The following is a 21,855-nucleotide window of genomic DNA, read 5'->3' on the forward strand; positions in this document are numbered from 1 at the left end:
CAAAGCTCATATGCACACTTTGTCAATAGCCTGGGCTGCATCAGACATGCTCCTTGCTCTGGCACCATGGTCACCACCTGACTGCAGCAATGGTGGAGGCTTAAGTTTTGCGTTACAGCTCTGGCCAAAAGCAGAACCAGTTGTGATGCAGCAGGAGGACAAAGATCCATTGGTGATGAAGGGGACGGCCTGGCTGTCATACCTAGGCAAGGTGGTGGAGATGGAAAATGGCTAAGGGCTGGGTTCAGAGGGGTCGGGGTGTTCAGGACCCTCCCTCTGGGGTATTTCTAGGCTCCCAGAACTGACAGGCTTAAGGAGAGACACTCTGCCCAAAACCTCACTTGACCTCTTCAACACAGCAAGAAAAAGCCAGTGAATGCTGCAAGTGACAGCTTCAAGGCCATCTCTGGGCAAGCTTCTCTTAGCGCTGGCTGAGGCATGGCTTCCCCACCCCATCCTTCAGTCATGCAGACAAATGTAAGTTAGTGTTGTCATGCTTTAAGAGGCTTGGGGGGGGCTTTAACAGGGCCTAAAACTACACCTGGCCCAGACACCCACGCCGTGTATGCTGTTTGACTCCAAGTGTTCCTTTCCTTGAGTCATCAGTGAACATTTGGGAGATACAGAAGACCTCCCAGCGCTCCACTGCTGAACAACAGATAGGACCCAGCACAGCTGACCCCTTTCCTCCTAGGCTTCTGCTGAGGTCTTGTAGCCAAAAGCCATGAAGCACATACCCCAGGATCTGCGGACAAGAGGGGAGAGCCCCAGCAGCAGTTCCAGGCGGGGCATTTGAAGAACAGCCCCAGGCATGCGGCTTCCCACACCAAACCCGCTCACTGCCTGCCTGCTCAGCTGGGCTGTGCACCCTCCCACAGGCACGCCACGCTCCTGCTGCCTTGGGTTTAGGACTGCACTGGAGAGCAGGAGGCTTATGCTTGGAAGGGGAAGGGAAGCACATGCATTTAGAAGTACTAAAGCTTTGAAATACAGTCCCACTGGCACCACACCACAACAGCCTACATGGCCAGTAATGGCCACCACCCTGCATCTATAGGACCCTCTTCCTTGGGTGAGGTTTGCCCTGGTAGCTTTGGCCCCTCCAGACTAATTCATGCACAAGCACCTGAAGGAGGGTGGTGGGGTGAAGAAGAAGAATTGCTTCAGCTGCCATGGAGGCGCTCACAGAACAGCCTCAGGGAATCTTACCAAAGCAGACAGACAGGCTACAATTCCCCAAGCAACTTAAACTGCCAGTGAAGGAGGATGTCCTGGCTCCCACCCTTCCACCCATTCCCTTCTCGTCTGTCAACACCCCTCAGTGCCCTTGCAGGTGGGCAGTGATTTGGGTCCACACACAGAGTCCATGAATAATTTAACCTTGGAAAACAATAATTAGTTCCTGGTGGCTGGGCAAGCAGGAATGGCTTCCCATGCAGCCACAACTACGGTGACACAACCGAGGGCGTGGGACCTGCAGCTGGGAGAGAGGAAAGGCAGGGCCGAGGGGCAAGGCCTTAGATTGGTTTACAACAATTGCGTCAGCAGTCGTTACGGAACGGAACAGCAGGGCTTTAAGCCAGGAACACATTATACCAAAAATGATGAAAGTATTTGAACACCTTCCTGCTGGGTATTCTGCAGACTATCCTTTGCTTGGCCTCGCCCCAGGAGAAACACTCATGTAGCAGAGCGTCTTCTTCCATGGAGCATTTCCTGTGTGCATGTGTGGTCCGAAAAGCAGCTCCGGCGCCCAGTGTCCAATGAGCCAATAACCACACGCTCAGGAGAGATGTTGCTTATTTACTTCAGGGTTGCGCAAACCTGGGTGCTCGGTGGTTTCCCCCAAATCAAGCACACCAGGTGAAAACCGCAGTAGGTTTTTATACCGTTAAGTGTGTCCACAGCCCCCAGCTTAGTCATTGGTCAGTTTCTTTCTCACTTCAGCTTAAAGGTACAGCTCCTTTTATATTTACTATGCATGCTCAGAGAGGAAGTGGCTTATTTGATTAGCGGGCTTGCTGACCTATGGGCATGATTTTTAGTATTATAATGAGGATAGTTCATCCAAAGGACACTTTGTTCTTACCAAGTTGGCAACATCCATAAAACATGTTCTCCTTTAGGTCTAATTGTCCCAGAATTTCCTTGGTTAAAGGATACTGACTTCCTACTTTACCACCCATCTGAAGTGGGAGTTTTCTCAGTCCTTCTCCAAGGATACTGAATGTTTGTTGCTCTAATCAGAGATAATTAAGTGTCCTTTACTTGTTAGCTTAACAGATGCAAAGAACATCTTTGCCTAATACGATGTTAGCTAAGTTTCTTCAACGTGTGCATATTTGTGCTTATTGTTTTTTAAACTCTTCAACTTGAATTAGACAAGATCAAAGAAATTCATGGGTCTGGTCAGCTCCCTACTATGATATCAGCTGCCCCTTCTGTAAAAGTGGATATTACCGTAAGAACAGCATGAGGTTTCACATTTAAGTTGATAGATAATATAGCCAGCAGTGACTGATGTCTTCCCCGTAGAAAGCTATATTCCTGTGGACTAATGTACATGTGATTCCATAGCACGGCCACTGGATGTTGTCATTGCTCCTTATAAATGCTATAAATCTCTATTACTGTCCCATGGGGAAACAAGGTGCTCCCAAAACACAAGGAGCTCCAACATCAGCTACAGCTGTTGATGGAGCACCTGCAACCACCGCAAGTACTGGAACATCTGAATAGTGACAACAGGGAACAAAGCAAATATCACATCTTACAGAAAATTTAAAGCATCACAGATGCTTTAAATAACCAAAGCAGCCTGGACTCCAGTGATTTATAAAAACATCCATAAAAGCGCAACGGGAGGCACTAAAAGCAATGCTTGTTATTTATCCATTTGACAGCCATCTGGGAAGTCTCGTTTCACTGTGAGATCTATATTTGTATTTAACCTCAGGCAAAATATTTCCAAGATAAGGAAGCACAGACCACCTTAAGGGGCTTCCTAGGCAGAACAACAGAGACACTGCTTTGACAATAAATGGGATTATGGAGAGAAGCTTGTTAGCTTTTGATGTACACATTTGATGTACTTTAAAAGAATGGAAAAAATATTAAGAACCACAGCAAAAGAAGGGAAGCTAAAGGCTATACTTTTTTGGTTGCTTCCCAGATGTCCCTAAATACTGAAGTGCAATTTTGTGCTGGGTTCAATCTTTTCTGACCGCAGGCTACTGCTAGGAGATGTGACCCGATACTCACCCTGCCCTTACACCTGATCTAGTGCTCACACAGGCAGAAGCTGAGTTTGAGATTGCTATTGGGGAGGGCAATCTGGAGGAGAAACCAGAATTAATTAGCCTTTCAGTGGCTCAGCAAATGGAAGGAATCCATCATAAAGCTGTAAAACCCCTGTATTCTGTGCAAAAGAAAACAGCCTCTAGTGGAAGCAGCCTCCAGTTAAACTAAATTAAGCACAACACAGAACCATCCTCTGAGTCGATTTTGCCTGTTTTCGGGTGATGACTGTTCGTTACAGAATGACTGCATTTACTACTTATTTAGCTACTGTTTATCCAAACTATGCTTTCTGACAGGCCAATGCTGGTATCAGATTCACCCCAAAACAAACCAACATGTAACTTAAGTTCTTTTGCGTTATTCCTACTCTGACACATTATATTACTTCAGCGCACAGCAGGATGAGCCTTTCTTCAGCAGCAACACTGGCTTAAGTGGAGTGTTACCCTATTCCACCCCCATGGCTACATCCTTGGTTGGTCCAGTATTTGAACTTGTGCAGTTTATCAGATGGCCCCACAACCACCTGCCTGAGAGAACTGATGGGGGGGGGGGGGAAGACAAAACGCAACCTTCCCTCTCCAGCTTATTTTGAACGCAGATCAGTTTCCAACACTGCTTCTGCTTCTGCCAGCTTTGTCCTCCTCCACCCCAAATACTCAAACTACTACTTAAGCCTTACTGAAACCTAAAAGGTTTTAAAGGTAAAGCACTACAAACTAAAACTAGTTTTTGTTTTGCTGCTTTGATTATATCCATCTCAGAGCAATGGTCCCGCTATAAAGGATATAAGTACAAACAGCAATATTACTTGTATTAGGGTAAAATTGTAGGCAAGAAAAAACTAAGTAGAAAAACTTAATTTCTAGTGTCTAAAAAATCTCATGCCAGCATCATGTCGTAATAGCTCGGGTAGATCAGTTTTTAAGATTTCAAGTTGTCATCTTGAAGATAAGTTGTATCTCAAAATAATAACTGAATTGCTTTCATGTTAGTTAATGGAATGGCTATGAAATGTAGCAGCAAACATTATTTAATAGGCAAGAAAAATGATGCAAGTGGCTTACGCTGAGAACCCCAGCACTGCTAGGTACAACTCTGCAGTTCCCCAGTGGAGGAAAGGACAGTGGAGTGTAGAGTTGTTCTCAAGTTTAGGGAAAAGACATTCATAAGCCCTTTTAGGAATTTCAGTAGTTGAAGGGGCAGGGGGAGGCATACAGTAAGGCCCAGGACAGTATGTTCCATTTCATGTTAAATGGAGTCTTTCAGGATATCTGGCTTCCTTCAGAGCAAGAAAGTAGCCATGAAGTAGTGTGGATGGAGAATGCAGGCTGCGAAACCCCTCCTTCTCAGTGCTGGTAAATCTGTCTGATTTTTGCACTGTGGCAGAATACTTTGTACCTTTTTAAGACCATGAAATTCTATGACTAGCACCCAGCCCATTAAGTGGTCTTGGTCTGTGAAGAGGGCAGAAACAGGTCTGGCCTTCACTCCCCAAAGAGTTGGGTAGAACAAGTAAGTGCTTTTATAGCAGCAGATAATTAGTTTTCCAAGCAGCCACCAAGCATCTGAGACAGATTTATTTAGTATTCAGAAGTGTTGATCAAGCTCAAAGACTGACATGTAATAATACATACATATTTTTAAACAGGAACTAGCACAGAAAAGTGACAGTGTAGCCAGGCCGGAGCTAGTAGAAAATCAGCTTCTCCACTTAATTTGATGTGCACTTATTCTGGAGAATGACTGGAACAGCAGGGAAAAAGGTACCTTTAATTGCTAGGTTTTAGCCAGGATAAGTCCCTCTAAGCAACTGGAGAAATACTTTTGGGCATCTCTAGATGTTTGCATATCCTGAGGATGTAAAAAAAAAAACATGTGGAGCTGTGTTAAGAAAAGCACACACTTCTCCCCATCTCCTGGGACGGTCTCTCCCTTCTCATGTGTTGCACATGTTGCCTGCCCGCATATAAATTGACAGAATTTTAGCCATCAACAGGAAGACCACGTACCGCTGGTAAGAGCAATCCTGCAGTCACTCAGAGGACTAGCTGACACTAGAAACAGCAAACTGGTTCCAAACAAGGATATGTAGCTGGGATTTCTTGCAGACAAAAGTAGAATTTCTGGTAGAAAAAAAATTCCTAATTACTATGACTACCAGGTACCAAAAAAGTGCCCAACAACTCTGAGAACTTAAGCTTGGCCAGCTATTACAGGGATAGATGTGCACGTTTAGAAGTGACACCACAGCTCACAGAATGCACATAGCAGCAGCGGAGAAGAGCAGGCAACCACCTACAAGCCTGCCAGCAAACCAGTACTAATTGCACAATATATTTTAAAATAATTTATATTTGAGCCAGAGTCACCTTTTAGGGCTAGAGATTAGACTGTCAAAAGGAAAACAGATGTATAGCACCTAATACAATGTCAATGTAAGAAAACTATAGTAAGAAAGAAGGAGCAGCATAAGAAATACCTGCCCTTCAGAGAGGTAACAGAGAGCCCGATGGAGAAATGTGTGTGATGTGTCTTAGTATTGCAGACGTGACTAATAGCATAGAAGTGCTTTAAACAGTAAAGCAGGAATTACTCTTCATAGAAAAGATGACTTCTGTTGAAGATGCCAAATACTGTTAAATACTACACTTCAAACTCAGCCCTGAAAAGGTGTACAGTGTCACCAGAACAGCCAGAGATAGCCACTTTCTGGGGCAATATACTGGACTTTCCCTTTATTGCAACTTAACTGCACTTCTCTACAGCCTACTGCAAACACAAGCACACACAACAAACATGAGAATCAGGCGAGACAACTGAAGTACTACTTCATACATGACCCCAGTCCTCTCTGGAGCATATATACATTTATATATATTTTGCCAAGCACAAGTTGTTAGTTGAAACAAGTTTATCCTCATCAAACTTTCTCCATTAAAAAGAACTTTTCCTTTGGATGTCTCTTTCCTCCCACCAGTTTTTTTTCTTTTGCTTTTTGAGCTAGTTATGATTTGGTGATAAGATCCATGAATATGAAACAGTCTCAACGTGGTCTTCACCTTGATTTCAGATGTTTGTCTTGAAAAATCCAGGATATCCTCTGCAAATATATCCAGAATAGTTAATGAACTTATTATCTCAATCATATTTCAAATTAGCAGAAGACACAAAATTGAGAACCTTTTTTTTTTAAATTACCTTGACAAGAAAAAAAAAGTCAGCTAAACAGCTTTATTCTATTTGATTACTCAAATGGATTCCAACTCCAAGTATATTAAGATGCCTACTTTTATCAATGTCATTCTGGGTTGTTGTGATTCTTATCTGGCTCCGTACATGCTCCTTGTACCTCTTACCTAAATAATCTGTACTGACCTCAAGTTGACTGATCATCAACAGGTGTAATATACATTACATTGAATCAGGAATACCTATACTTGATCAAGTTGTCACAAAAATTTCTTTCTATTCAAATCTATCAAGTTCTTTTTAAAGCTCGTATTCCATTGTTCAAAAGATTACTCATACTTATTATAGACTAATTTCATCTCACATATTGTTCATAAGGTGCCTTTGCATTTGAAAGAACTTTGTCTTTGCTAAAATGACCGTGAAATTGGTCATGTCACTTATATAGTTTTCTACAGTTCCTTAGTTTTATTGCCTATATGTACTCAGAAGAAAGTATTCACTGGTGCTTTGATTGCTGCAAAGTGAAATATACCTACAGATAAAAATAGTAACACTCTACTTTCATTTATTTTTTTTTGAAGTTGGGAGGATTCAAACACACAGCCAATTATAATATTTTACTGTAAAGAACAAGGCAGACAGATACCAAAGAACAGTTATTTAGTCACAGCAACAAGATCTATTTTGGTAGCTGAAGAGCAAGCAGCTGCATGGATTTCTAAAGGTGTTAAAGCCTCTTCGTAGCTCCTCCAAATTATATTACTTAACCAAATTTGTAAAATTTAATCATACCTGTTCTCTTTGTTGCAGTAATCATTGAAATCACTTTCATGTTTTATAGTATTTCCTGCCTTGGTCCCCATTTCCTTGGCTTTAGAAGGGTCTACTTTATGATTATACTTGGACAGAATCTAGAGGAAATATTAAAAAGTAATAAAAAGAATTATCTATGAACTCAAACTAGAATACACTTCATACCTTTTTAATAAGTAGCAGAGAATTCTTATTGAAGAACAAACTTTCATAGAACTAAGCCCTTTTAATTTTACTATTTTGATATTAAAACTATTTAGGAGAAAAAAGTATATTAGCTGACCTGTAGAACATCATCTGGTATCCTTGTTATTTCTGGAGGTGGAGGAGTATTGAGTAACTGGTCATAGTGTTTTATTTTGGGAGGAGAAGGGTCTCCAAAATGTTTAAGGTACTCATCAGAGTTCACAGCAAAAGGAATGCTATCTTCAGTGTATTGCTTATCTGTTGCATTGTTCATTGTCACCGACTCAATTTTTCCCACCTGCTTTATCTGCTGCAAAAGAAGTATTAAATGCCTTCAGTTAATTTACTTACCTTAGGTAAAGTATTTAATAAATGTTCTTACAAAATTACCATTAGAAATATCTTCTACAACAACAAAATGGAAAATAATCCCAAACTGACATTAGAAAAACTGCTTATGGCAAGAAGCGTATGAAAATGTACGTAACTGCTATTTACTACCTTAGCTTCCGTTTTTAGCCACCTTGTTTCAAAATCTGGAAACCGTGGTGTTCCTGTGTGACTTGGAGGAGGTGGGTCATTTGTTTCTGGTGACCTTGATAATACTGTGCTATTTGTTCTGGAAGGGACTTTCACATCAGGAGTACAGAGCACAAATACCATAGGAGAAGCCATCCAGTCAGCTAATACAATTAAGCAGCGGGGAGAGGGGAAATAAAAATAAATATATATACATACAAACACACACAGAGAAATATTATCAGTTCCAGTGCCCCAGTTTAGTTTTATTAAAGTCTATTAGCTTTTAATAGATTTACATATTCTAACACACCTGTATCATTTTAGCCAATATTTTTAGTATCAAGAACCATCCAAATTACAGAATCCCATAAAAGCAGCAAATACAACTGTAAAAACATCCAAAGTAATAAATCTAGTCCCACTACTGAATATCACTGAAAAAGCCCAACTTAAATCGACATTGCCTTAGCTTCTCATATATTCAATTGTCACTATGTTTGCCCCAAGATCTTCACACATTTTCAAGGGAACATGTTTTATCTCCTCTCAAAGAAGTTTTAGCACTGCTCTTGAAAGACCTAAGTTACTGTCTTGTAAGACTCTTTCAAAGCTGTTTCTTTCCTATCTTTAAATGATCTAATCGGTGCTGTCAGGGAAAAAACAAAGGTAAGTTGACAAAACAGTATTTTTATTTAAAATAAGAATAAACTGCATTTACAAAATTATAGAATCCTCTGCATAATTCTAGATGGATATGAGTAGCAGAATGAACAAAAATTTATACCGAAGTGAGAAACTTTCCCACAGAAGCTATCAACATTTCATTTTCTAGACATTAGTACTCATACAGTGACTGAAGTAACTATATTTGACAAGGAACACAGTTTACAAGTTTACCATGTGTCTACAATGCATTTACACATACATTATGTGAAAATGCATATGTATATTTATTTCACATATTTTTAACTTACCATTCCTGGCTGTCACTTTTGGTCTTGGACCAGGAGTAACCATGATTTCCCTGGATGTCATTTGTGGTACGTTCACTTCATGATCATCTTTTTTAACCAACCTGAAAAACAAACCCCTCAATTAGCTCTCAAGTAATACAAAGAAATCAAATTAAAGGAATAATGTCAACCCAATCACTATTCTAGTATTTGTTCATCAACATGCAAGTCAAAAATTCATTTCCCCAAAGACGATTTTTTTCGTAGATTTTTCATCTAGGGTTCTACTGCATCAATTTGTAGCATGCAAGTGTTCAGTCCATCCACAAATTATCAAATACACTGATACTTCAATCCAAGGCATAACCCCCCCCCAAAACAACAACACAGGCAGACAAGCAACCCAAACAACAACAAAAAAGCATCCAGGGTAGGATCAATTTTCTTTGACTCAGATGATCAGTTCTGTGTTAGGGGTAAAATATATTTTATTTTTAATTGCCCGTTGACTAAAAAATTCTAAACAAGAGGAAATCTTTTTAGCTCTTAACCTAACATTGTTGTTAACACTAGAAAATCTTTAATTCAATTTTTAAGTTTGAATAAGATTACTTATGTTAATTACTAGCTGACTTCAGAGCAAAAAGCCATTTAATATCAATTCTACAAAACTAGAAACTGAAATTATTAAAGTTATTTTTTCATATCAACACATTCTAGTGGAAGAAGGGTGTAGACAGCTAAAAAACAATACGAGACAAGAAGTGGAAGCTTACCTAAACCCTACACAAAAGTGTGCCTATAAGAAAATTATTTTAAATCTTTAAAAAGTTATCTTGATCATAAGAACAAGATATAGAGCTTCTCTACAAAAAGCCTAAGCTCAAAAAAAAATAATTGAGGCAGTGTAATTTACTTAGATGAACACACCTACAATTTTGAGGTGTTTTTTTTAAAAAAGTAATTTCAAGTCAGTTTTGCCTTGGAAGTATTATAGATACCTGAAACCATATTATTTTTAGTTTTTAAAATGGAAAAAGAACAAGTATAACAAAAACCAGTTTGGTTCAGGCACCTTCCTCTTTTTTTTCCTTTTCTAATTATTTTTGGTTTCAGTTTTGTAGTAGGTGCACCGAAGTATATAATTCTTTTCACCTGCTTCAAAACTGAAAACCTGAAAAACAAAGTTGGAGGAGTTGAGGTCTACTAAATATTTTTACAAACTCTGAGATGAACTTTTAAAATGGTTTTCACACAAGGCACAGCTCCTACACAGATTTCAGCTAGATACAAGACCTGGCTGGCACAAGCAAGGGATATGAAAGGGCAGGGCTGCCTCCAAGAAAGTAAAAATTATGACTGTTCTTTGTACCTGGAAACTAGAGGTATAGGTTAGCTCATTTGTACTAGGTTTTTTGCTTATCTGATCCTCAGGGAAGAGATTCTGTGCATTATCCAGTTAAAAAAAAAACCCAACAAAATCATCCTTTTAAAATTAATTTTCTTTCGCCCAGTTTGCTAGCTTAGTGGTCTGCCCATTTAACACACGCTTCTCACCGAGAGGTGAGATCAGTGCTTTTCAGAGGTAACAAGCTCTTTGTTTAAACCTTTCCGATTAAACCTCAAGCTAACTCTAACTTAATATTGCAAAATAAACAAAACAAGCTAAAAGAGGGTTAAACAACATTTTAACTCTAATGACTTAATGCCACGACCTTCTACATATGCCACTAATTCTGATTCCATATGCAGCTTTAACTTTAGTCACAATTAGCGTGTGTCCATCTGTTTTGGTCATTAATAATGACGTTAAGAGCAATCATGCTGTAACTAATTCTAATTCTAGTAGAATTTTAATGTCATCATTGGTGGTATGGAAGACTGCTAGCGTCATTTTGGGTTTTTTGTATTATATATAAATATCACTAGCAGACTGTCTAACCATGTCACTAGAAGCCACAGAAATAGAATCTACATTTGTGGATGTATCCACCTATAAATTAAGCCATAATTGAATCTGAAGATCACGTTTAAAACATTTTTCATTAAATAGAAAAAGTAGTACAAAATGACAAAGTGTTATAGATATCAGAAGAACTTTGTGCGATAAGCTGAAACTATTTTCAAAATATTGAGAGGGAACGATTTTTCAATTAATATCTTTTTAAGGATTCAGTAACAGCTTTCCTGTTGCTACAATTCCAATACTATAAAGCTTTATAGACATTACAGTATTTACATAACTATTCAAGAGAAGAGATCCCAAAACTATTTTAAAAGTAAAAGTATCTTTTCACTTTCACTTCCCCCCCCAGTAATCTTAAAATAAAAAAAACAAAACCTCTCGGCATTTAAGCATTGCAGTAAACTGGACCTTTGAGGGACAAAGTCACTGAAGGTGGCATGGTTATCAGGAACTTCACACCTGTGCCTATATTGTAAATATTAGGGGGGGGAAGTGGAATTATTACTTCCATAACTTATTTTGAATATGGTTCTTGGTTTTTTGAATAATTTAGCTAAATACCAAATACTTAGCTGCAGAACAGTGAGTTTCTTTTAAATACTGCCAGCTTTTAAAATTGAACATGTTGCTAATACTAACTATAAAAACATGATCTAACAACCTTTACATTACCTTAGGATAGAAAAATACTTCTACTGCTAAGGTGTTCCACACCTCACAGCTGCAAATTCTTTAATTTTAATTAGAATAGTGAAAATCTGGAAGTGTCTTTTCAACAGAAGACTGGAACAAAGGGAGCGAACTGAGGTGGGGCTGGATAACATAAAAGATAACTCACTGTTTCTACAATGAAGCATTTTACTGAATGCTTCAGAAGTTTTTTTCCTGGTCTATATTCCTAAAGCTTTTGAAACCTTTAAATTGACTATGTAATATCTACTGCGGGCAACATGTCCTCAAATCCAAATCCAAGGTTAAAAAAAGCAGAAGTTCACAGATCTACCGTGCATTTTCCCTTTGTAAATAGATTGTGTATGAAAGATTCTTATTGTGGTGCAGTCTAGTGAAGGAGCATGTCAGAACCGTGTTTCGTGGCACTGTTTGGCACTGCGAAGAGTACTTGAAAAGACATGTAAAGAGGTGAATAAAGACACAGAACTAACCAGCTGGCAGGTGATAACATATCACCTGCTTGAAGAAAAAGAGAAGGGCAGTAACAGCAAGAAATTAGTACAGTAAGAAGAAACTACAGAAAATTCAATAGAGAAACAATCTGAACTTAAGTAATTTACTCACTTCTTGCTTGCCTGAGCAGTTTTACGTATAAGTGACATTGTATAATCTTCATTCATACACATGGTATGTTCACTAATGCCGAAGTGTTCGAGCTTTGGTGTTATACACTCATAATCATCCATCTTCAACATACATTTTGGTGTTTTGGGCAAAATACTGGGGGTCTGTGTTTTTAGTGGAGTCCTGTTCTTTGAATTTTCTTGATGTGCATTTGTTACATGTTGCCCTTTCACTGCACTCCAAGGCCTGGAGAATGCATATTGTGAAAGACCAAAATCAGCAAGCTGGGGGTTACGCAGGGGGTCTTTGGGCGTCAGTGGCTTCTCAGTACAAGCAGGAAGATGAGGTACATCATCTGCTTTTTCTTCATCAGATTTATTCTGGACAGACATTGTTGAATCACTGTTAATTTCTTCCTCTTCTGTTTGAGAAAAGTAATAATAATTTAAGAAGTCAGAAGTTTCCATTAACAATTTATGAAATAAATTGGTATGTCCAACCCAATTAATTTTTTTTATTATTGTAGAAAAAAAATATCCTTCTTTAATTTTAAAATACTGAACCTGAAGCTACAACAGATCCAAAAGCTCATATCAGAGGAAGCTATATTTAGAATATATTAGAAATAAAATGTTAATGTTATAACATCATAAAACACATATGTTAATGCAACATATAATGTCATATTATAACATTAATTTCATTAATAAATAGCCTATTATATATATTTAATATATTTATAATATAGGTCACATTTACTGAATTTCGCTTTATTGGTAAATAGTATTTCTAGGAAAAACAAAATTGAAAGATTTTTACACAAATGTATTTTTAATAGAATTCATCTCGCTGCATAAAGCGGGCAGGAAGCGCTGATCTTAAATATATTTCTGTGTTTTTATTTCAGTGCAAGAGTTGAAATTCATTAAAAATGTACAACATAAATGACAGTGAAAACAAAATTCATATAGAATGAAAATGTTTTTGGGGAAAGAGCAAAGGCCGCGCACTGCACATTCATTCTTCAGAAAAACAGTATTGAAGAAAGGCTATGAAGCAGCAGCTAAAAACTTGTGAAAGACGGTCACTTTTTAGATAACAATAAGAGTCCACTGCAGAAATAAGGAAATGTGTAATTTGTACATTTCTGTAATTAGATAAACTGAAACACTCCAAAATATTTGTAAATTTCTGCATGTCAGAAGTGGGGGGGGGGGGGAGTGCTTTTTAAAATAACATGGCAGAGGCATTACCTTTTTATTGGTATTGGTGTTACACACTCAGATACACTTAGCTTAAAAATATATCTTACAAAAATAAATTATCTCTGTACCTCTGTTTGGAGTGTTCTTTAAAGGCAGAGAGGGGACAGGGAGGAAGGTGCTATAAAATCAGAGCCTTCTGCCCTATCTTTGTAAATGAGTCGTAATAGCTTAACTTGGAGATCAATACAGTCCACGACAATTGTTTTGTGTAATGAATGGATAACGCTCAGGGGAAGGTTAAGGCATGCCCTGCCAAAGGCTTCTCTAAGATTGATTAGGCCCTTGATACCAAAAAGGGTATGTGTAGTACTGACATATGCAGTTATTTTAAACCCATTTGGAATATCTAGATTTTTCACACAGGTGAGAGTGCACTTTGACTGGATTAATGGCCCTTCCCCCTCCAATGATCAAGGCACTACCCCCTCATAGATGGCCAGTGTCACCTGATCCCTGTACGTGCTTCTCTTGTCCCATCTGTGCTATGGAGCACATTATTTTAAGATTTTCTCTACAGTGATTTAAGTTAATGGAATCATCACATATGAATACGAACTAGTTTAGATGCATCTACAATAGTTTCCCAATGCATGAGAAGCTGAAGCAGCATAATTCTCTGGGTTATGAAAACACGTTTGCTACCATGGTTTCTGAATATAACGATTACTGGAGGAAGAAAAACCCCACACGCTAACTTAAAATCATGCCACGAGATCTAACTCAAAGTTTTTGTATTTTGGTTTATTTTTATGGCACCAATCACAACAGAATCTATTACCCTCTGGATATTATTATAAAGCAAAAAACATAGAGGTAATTGATCTCTTAATAGAAATATACACATAGCTGGAGAAACATTTGTCTTCACATACTGTATTGCCAAGAAATATTACCTGTAGAGTCTTTCACATGTGGTTTGTAGCCATATTTCTGGAACAGCTCTCTTATTTTTCCAAGATCTGCTGCATTTCTTTGCATCAATATTTCACTTGCCTTCATAAAGTCATGAATCGCTTGTTTTTCAGAGCAGCTCTTACTGAGGCTGGCATTGACGTCTTCCTTTGGGGGTGGAGCAGGGGAAGGAAATGCAGAAATATTGGTTTTCAAATCACCACATGGTAGTTGTTTATACATTATTCCAAGTGTTTTGGGAATAAGTATTGAACTTCAATTCAGATGAGGATAAGCAGCAAATTTAGGTCTTACCTACACCTGAAAACTAGGTTACAAAATATCAGGAATATATAGGGCATGAGAGTACAAAAACTTATAAAAGTTAAACTAAGATGACAGTTCACATTATAATAACTACTTACTGGTAAGCATCAGACAAAAATATATGCTTTTACTGCATAAAAATATGAGATAACAGCAATTAGTTTGGATTCTTCCTCCCTATGTACAAAGAATTAGTGCAGACCAGATGGTAAACCTCAAGTTTATATCCTAGCTTACCTCTCAATTATTTCTATAGCTCATTTTTCCTACTTGTATTAAAGAAATAAAGAACATTCTTGACAAGTTTACCTGAATGGTTGAAGGTACTGAAACTTTTTGTGAATATTTTCTTTATTCTAAGCAGTAGCCATTGAACACAAGCAAGCATACCTCTTCTGTAGGAAGCTGCTGCTCCTGAATCCTTCTCCCCTATATCCATTCCTTGGCACAGCTACGACTTCCCTGTTACCTTTGTCCCCTGCTGATCTGGGCAACCACAGTGACTGCAAACTAATAAACACTGCTAAATCTACTTTAAGTCACCCACAAGTTTTTGGGCACTACCCTGACATCCACAGTCAGTATGAGGACTTGGAGGTAAATGAGTAAAAATAAGGGTCAGAACTACTGACTAACAAAGATTTATTGTGGCTTAATGATCAAAAGTGTGTCCAGAGCAGGGCAGGACATTGGAGCATGTCCACAGAAGGGCAACGAAGCTGGTGAAGGGTCTGGAGAACAAGTCTCACAAAAAGTGGCTTGGGGAACTGGGCGTGTATAGCCTGGAAAAGAGGCTAAGGGGAGACCTTATCACTCTCTACAAGGAGGTTGTAGTGATGTGGGTGTTGGTCTCTTCCCTCAAGTTACTAGTAATAGAACAAGAGGGAATGGCTTCAAGCTGTGCCAGGGAAGGTTTAGATTGGATATTAGGAAAAATGTCTTTACTGAAAGCATGGTCAGGCACTGGAACAGGCTGCCCAGAGAGGTGGTGGAGTCACCATCCCTGGAGGTGTTCAAAAAACGTGTAGATGTAGCACTTCGGGACATGGTTTATGAGGCATGGGGGTGCTGGGTTGATGGTTGGACTTGATGATCTTAGAGGTCATGTCCAACCTTAATGATTCTATGAAAACAGAACCATAAGTTTACGGAACTTCCCCACCTCAATTTTTCCAGAAGGAAGAGTTAAGATGTTACCTTGAGAGACCTGAGTTCACAATGGAGGTCATGCAAGACTCTTATTGGAGATTCTTCTTCATAATCTTCGATACACATGTTCACATAAAAGGTTTTGGAAAGAAAAAAGGGGGATTAGTATTTTAGCATGCAAATACATTCTACATCAGAACATAGTCTCCGATATTAGAGATGCCAGAGTCATGTTAGAGAAAGACAGTCAGGATAGAGAACACCAAAGAGAAACTAGTTCACAGCAGGTACCTTGCACAGCATGAGGCTGCAATTTGCACAGAATGTTAGACTACACAGAGAAACTGCACAGGCTTCCATTTTACTGTTGCATCTAATACTGTAAAAACTAATATATAGCAAGTGTTGGTACAATAGGTAGGTCCCTGGGCTATCAAAGATTATTTATGCTAAATTTTTACCCTTAAAAGAACTTCAAGTCAAAATAATAATAAATATTGAAAAATGTAGACACCACTGAAAAACACACACCAACAAAAAGCTGAATTATTCCACCTTATTTGCATGCGGGCAGATGTTAGCATTGTTCACTTACACATGCAGCAGTCATTACTCCTTTCACTAGCAATCAGGGTTAATGCAAATAGTGTAAAAAAGGACACCTGCTACGTGGCAAGACAGCACAGCAACAAATCCAACAAGGAGCTTGAGCTATCTGTGCAGAGAACAAGCCCTGCAAATGTGTTTTTCTGTCTGCATCCATAAAAAGAGTAAAGGCAAGAATGTGACTCCTTGTTCATCCCATTTTTCCCCGTGATAAAGGCTCACCTACACATCCACAAAGGAGCTCTGAGACAATGATAAGAGGGGCACCCTAAATAATTCCCTGCCGAGCTACTCCCAGGCCCATCCCTGGAGTCATCAGCCCACCAACGGCCTACCTCCCCGTGCCCTGAGGGACACAACGGCAGGCGGGAACCTAGACCAAGGACATCCCCCAACCCCCGGGCCATCCCAGCAGAGCCATCAGCCTCAGCGCCCAGGCGCGACACCCACCACCATCGGGAGCAACAACCCAGGTCACCTCCCGGGCTCGGGGCGGTGCTGCCCGGGTACTGGGACGGACACGCCGGCGGGAGCCCCAAAGCCGGGCCGCGGCCCCGGGAAGGAGCCGAGGGGAGGCCCGCACTTACCCGCGTCCTCCCCGCGCAGGGCCCGCTCCAGGTGCCTCGCCTCCTTCTCCAACGTGAGGGCCAGGGCGCGCAGCCTGGCGAAGAACTCCCTCGACACGTCCATGGCCCGCCGGGAAGGGGACAGCGCCAGCGACACCCGCGAGAGCAGCCCGAGCCCCGCTCCCCCCGGCTGGCTCCGGACCACGCCAACGGCCGTTAACGGCTGACCGGGAGCTGGGGCCGCTGGTGCGCGCTAGGAGCGGCCCTAAGGAAAGGAAAGGAAAGAAGAGGATGGGAGAACCGAGCCAAGCCGAACCGAGCCCAAATAGGCCGCACGCTACCTAAGGAGGACAGTTACTGCCCGCCAGCAGCTTCGAAACGCGGGCAGCGCGCGCGCTATTGGCGCCGCCGGGACCCGCCCGCCGCGCGCTCTCGCGAGACGTGCAGCCCCCCGCCGCCGCCATCTTGCTTCCCGCGGCGGGGCTGGAGCCGTCAGCGGTGTCGGTGTGTGAGGGCTGAGCGGTCCGGTTGTTACAGGGTTCGGAGCGCTGCCGTGGCCTCTCGTGGCGTGTCTTCACCTGGAGCGCGAGGTGTGCCCTGGGGGGTTGGCCCTGGTGTCGCTCGGCTGGCCTGGCCCCGGGAGGCAGCCCTGGTGGTGAAGGGCAGGGGATCCCTCTCCCAGGCAGTAGCGCTCCGCCGTGCGGGCCGAACTCGCCGGGAGCTGTCGGGTACCTAGCGGCTCGGCCGCCGCCTGGGGCACTGGAGAGCCCCGGTGGGCGGTTGTGCTGTGGCGGCTTCGCTCCCGGCCGAGGCCTGAGCGGCCGCGGGCCCGGGCCCGAGAGCGAGCAGCCGGCACTGCGGTGCCCTGCTCTGTCGTGCGGGGGAGGGTAACCCGAGGCTGAGGCATCGGTGGCGCCGCGAGGCCCCACGGCCTCGTCTCTGAATTGATCAGAAGGGAATATCAGCATGCAATCGCACAATGGGAGCGGCTGGCTCCTCTCAGCAGCGGTGCTCGTTTATGCTGTGTTCAAGTGCCTGGCTGACTTACTGATGAAGATACTGCATAATGAGAGACCTGGGAGTTAGGCATGCTTAGGAGTAAGAAACATGTGTGTCAAATATAAACGTAGCTTGGCCTTTCTTGCCTCTTTGTTACACTGTATTGTCTCAGAAACTGCATTCTTTCTTTCTACATACCCTAGTTGTTCTAATGTAGTATATTGTTTCTCTCTACAAACCTGATTTCCCATAGTTAAAATACAAGATCGGGTAACTGTACTAATAAGTTTATGGAGAGACTATAGCTCAAAACTCGATACTGAGGAAAGGCCAGATCTAGAAGACAGACCTGGAAACAATGCGGTTAGCTGTTTGAAGAAGGAATGAATGAATCCTTTGTTTAGTAGTATTTGGGACTGGATCTTTCATAAATAATTTATGGAGGACATGCTTTAATCTCAGTATAAAGATAACTGAGTAAACTCATTAACGAAATAAATGTTTCCGTTTCTCTTTTCTGGTCTTAAGCTTCTAATATGTCTGTCATTGTACTGTCTATGCTGTGTGGTTGGTCGTGAGTATCAGGTTCTGAACTTAAAGCTTCAAAACAGCCAGCTAAGAGGCAGTGCAGCATGTGCAGATTTTAAATTTCTTGTTAAATTTTTAAATTTTATCCCTAACAAGTATTTTATATTTTTGCCTATATTTTAAGGCATAATGTTTTTAACAATGATATTACTCCGAAAGAGAATTCCTGGAAACCAGTGGATTGGGAAATACAGGCGACCAAGAATGATTACCCTTTCCATGAAGCAAGGCATGATCCGAAGGTTGGAAATTGAAGCTGAGAATGAATATTGGCTGAGTCGACCATACCTGACACGGGAACAGGAGTACAAGCATAACACAGAAGGGAGGCGTGCAAGATGGGAAGCTTTCAAAAGCCTGACGAAAGCGAAGTTTCCTGAGCATAGATATATGAGTGATCATTTAAACCACTTAAATGTGACAAGAAACTGGACATCTTGAACAATATGGTGTATTTATATTTGGCATGTATTCTGCACTACCATGGGATCTGCTGTTGTACCCATTATGGTTTGTAATTCAGTATAACAAGGGTAGATGACAAATGAAACTTTGCTACGATATACAAAATCTTGCATTAAAAGTAGTCTTAGAGAGCAGACTGTTTTCTTATTGTCTCTTTAGAAAAAGACAGTTCTGTGGCTTTCTACCACCTGCCTGCCTTCTGTTCTTCAGGGGTTTTGCAGAGCACAACGTGAGTTACCAGGTACAGTGGTGACTATTTGAACCAGATCTATAGCTTCACTCATTTCCTTTTGAAAGCCAGAACACACGTGCCTTGTGGAAAGGGACTATCTGCTGGCACTGACCAGACGGCTCACACGGGTCGCTCTCCCTTCCGATACATCAATACTGGAGACACAACTGACGCTACTTACATAGTGCTCGCTTCATCAGGCACACACGGACCGAGATGAACTAGAATTACAGTCAGGTGAACGAGGCTGGAACTCATGGAAGATTGTAAAAGGTTCCAGTTTTTCTAAACTTTCTGGAAAGAACTGTTAAATGTAAATGCCAGTGTGATTGTCATGTCAGTGTTGGCTTGGGTGTTATCTAATGGGAACACGGCTGATTCCTGTTTGAGTGGCAATCTGATCTCTAAGTCATCTGTAGTGTCCCAAAGGAATATGTAGTCATCCACAGGCCAAGAGGGTTTTTTTTATTTCTCCTCTGAAGACCAAGTGACCCAAAGATGTGTCAAGAGTATAATCTTAGGTTTGTTGCAGCTGGAGTGTAAAAACCATGGGACAGTTACAAAGCATTGCCTAGGTAGGCAGTTCTTCGCACTGGTCTAATACACACATGCTACAGCTAAGCAATTTTCAGATTCTTTCACATACCTTTATTAAGCTGAGATTGCATTTACTGATGAATTAAAGTGTCAAATCCATCCATATTTTATCACTTTGGAAAAGAGACCTAAAATGATACAATTTTTTTTTTTTATTTAAATGTGAACTATACTTCAGAGAAGCACGAACAGGTCTGAACACTGATGTACAAAACCTTGAATGCACTTCCAATGGTTGTAAATGGCTTAAGATAACATTTATGGAAAAGTACACGTATAGAGAAATTGCACAATACAATCAAAACATGAAGGAACTTCCAGGCAAAGTAATGTGATTTTATATTTAATTCATTTATAAAAGCCCATTTAAAAAAGTTACTTCAAGTATTAAACTATAAATGGCAACATGTTTTCTCTGTGCATAGGACTAGTCCTATCTGTAACATACAAAAAATAAAATAAATGTGTTATTACATAGATCTTTTGCACTTCACCTCAAACTTAAATACAGCTCATTACAAGTTTAGGCAGCACAATTAAAAATAACTCTGTGTCACAATTAATGCTTTGGCGCCAATAAAGGTGATCTCAACACATCATCCTCCACACATCCTGACTGCTGAGCACGTGCTCTCTGTTTGTTGGGGCAGGGGTTGGGAAGAAAGATGGGGAACCCCTCCAAAAACAAAGCAAGCGATCCTGTAAACATTGTCAGACTTACTACCTAATGGAAACAAGATTCAAGTAATTGCTGCAGAAAACCAACAGCCAAACACCAGTTTTAATCAACATTAGAACTAACTAAACCTGCAGCTTTGTGACGTTTCATGACAGTTACATAATTAAGAAAAATGCATATAAAAAGCTGTCTATATATACAAAATAAATTGATAGAAATGAGTGTAGTAAATGTGTTCAGTATAAATCACTTCATATGCAGCTGCTCTCTTTGGTGCCATTTAGGGATAGCAGAGCCTCTGATGTTGCATACCTAGCTATTTTTTAGGTACTGTCAAAGATGTGTCCTCAATCTGCACTTAAAGTAGCCGCTATCTGGAGCCTCTGTAAATGCATACCCAAATCCCCCAATCCTGTACAATTTTAGATCGGTGTCCTCAGAGAACATACACTATGAACCTCAAAGTTGGGTTTTTTTAGTTTGTTTTTTAGTTTTTAATAACTGTGGTCAGTCAGTGCCCCAGATCTAGGCAGATCTGGTTAATCTATGTCAGAGTCAAGACACCGCTTGGTAAATCTGCCAGACACTAATGCTGTGGCAGACGCTCCTTTTTTTCCCTCGTCTTGGGGCTCTGGTGAGCTACAACTGGACCATGCTTCAAACAGATCAAGAAGTTCTTGAGTGGATATCGAATGGTATTGAACTTGACCAAACCCTCCAAACCCCAAAAGATTGTTTACAATACAGACGAGCAACACAAGATCAAACGAGGAAGAAATGGTACCTGCAAACTGCAGGCATTTAGCATTCTGGAGGCCAGGACCAGCTTCCAACAGCAGCATGCCAAAACCAGCTTGGTACTTGCGAATTGCACACCCAAGGGCCAGCTTTAACAAAAGTGTTACCATAATTTCTACTCAAGTCACTATAAGTGCCCAAACTCCCTCTAAAATAACCCTCTGAATATTTTAAGTGGAAGTCTTCAATCAAAGAATGCATCTAACTTGTGATGTTGCAATCTCAGGGTAATACTGTAGGAAATCATTTACAGCAGAAACCTACGCCTCTTCCTGCCCTCCTCCCATAACATGCCTTCAGTAGGAGCAGCAATGATGTGCACGTTCTAGTGTCTCTGAATAAATTGCTGTAAGAAAAAAATAGTATCAGCTGTGTAGTTTTAAGTATTCTTTTCTATTTATGGCTCTCCTTGCCGCATCTTTACAGGGACAGGTTTATCATCCCAAGACATTTCAGAAATCT

General features: G+C 40.7%; 2 protein-coding genes across 5 annotated transcripts; one reads left to right on the plus strand and one right to left on the minus strand.

Annotated features, from left to right (window-relative positions):
* Positions 1-4,864: 4,864 nt before the first annotated feature.
* SKA3 (spindle and kinetochore associated complex subunit 3) lies at positions 4,865-17,485 on the minus strand. 4 transcript variants are annotated; one of them, XM_075083376.1, is made up of 10 exons: positions 17,377-17,485; positions 17,057-17,300; positions 15,912-15,976; positions 14,390-14,555; positions 12,232-12,652; positions 8,991-9,091; positions 7,996-8,177; positions 7,592-7,804; positions 7,288-7,406; positions 4,865-6,403 (listed from the first exon to the last, which is right to left on the minus strand). In XM_075083376.1, exons 2-10 carry the CDS (start codon positions 17,157-17,159, stop codon positions 6,370-6,372), a joined length of 1,404 nt encoding a protein of 467 aa, XP_074939477.1. In that variant the 5' UTR covers positions 17,160-17,300; positions 17,377-17,485; the 3' UTR covers positions 4,865-6,369. The 4 variants fall into 4 exon arrangements, with proteins under 4 accessions (XP_074939477.1, XP_074939486.1, XP_074939501.1 ...); XM_075083385.1 differs by having other exon boundaries at positions 7,592-7,801; positions 17,057-17,426; XM_075083400.1 differs by lacking the exons at positions 17,057-17,300; positions 17,377-17,485 and having other exon boundaries at positions 14,390-14,551; positions 15,912-15,974.
* On the plus strand, positions 17,405-19,221 carry MRPL57 (mitochondrial ribosomal protein L57). The gene is made up of 2 exons (XM_075083485.1): positions 17,405-17,625; positions 18,747-19,221. Exon 2 carries the CDS (start codon positions 18,752-18,754, stop codon positions 19,061-19,063), a length of 312 nt encoding a protein of 103 aa, XP_074939586.1. The 5' UTR covers positions 17,405-17,625; positions 18,747-18,751; the 3' UTR covers positions 19,064-19,221.
* Positions 19,222-21,855: the final 2,634 nt, after the last annotated feature.

This window comes from Phalacrocorax aristotelis, chromosome 1 (genome assembly GCF_949628215.1).
Source record: "Phalacrocorax aristotelis chromosome 1, bGulAri2.1, whole genome shotgun sequence".
In the NCBI taxonomy this organism is placed as follows: domain Eukaryota; kingdom Metazoa; phylum Chordata; class Aves; order Suliformes; family Phalacrocoracidae; genus Phalacrocorax; species Phalacrocorax aristotelis.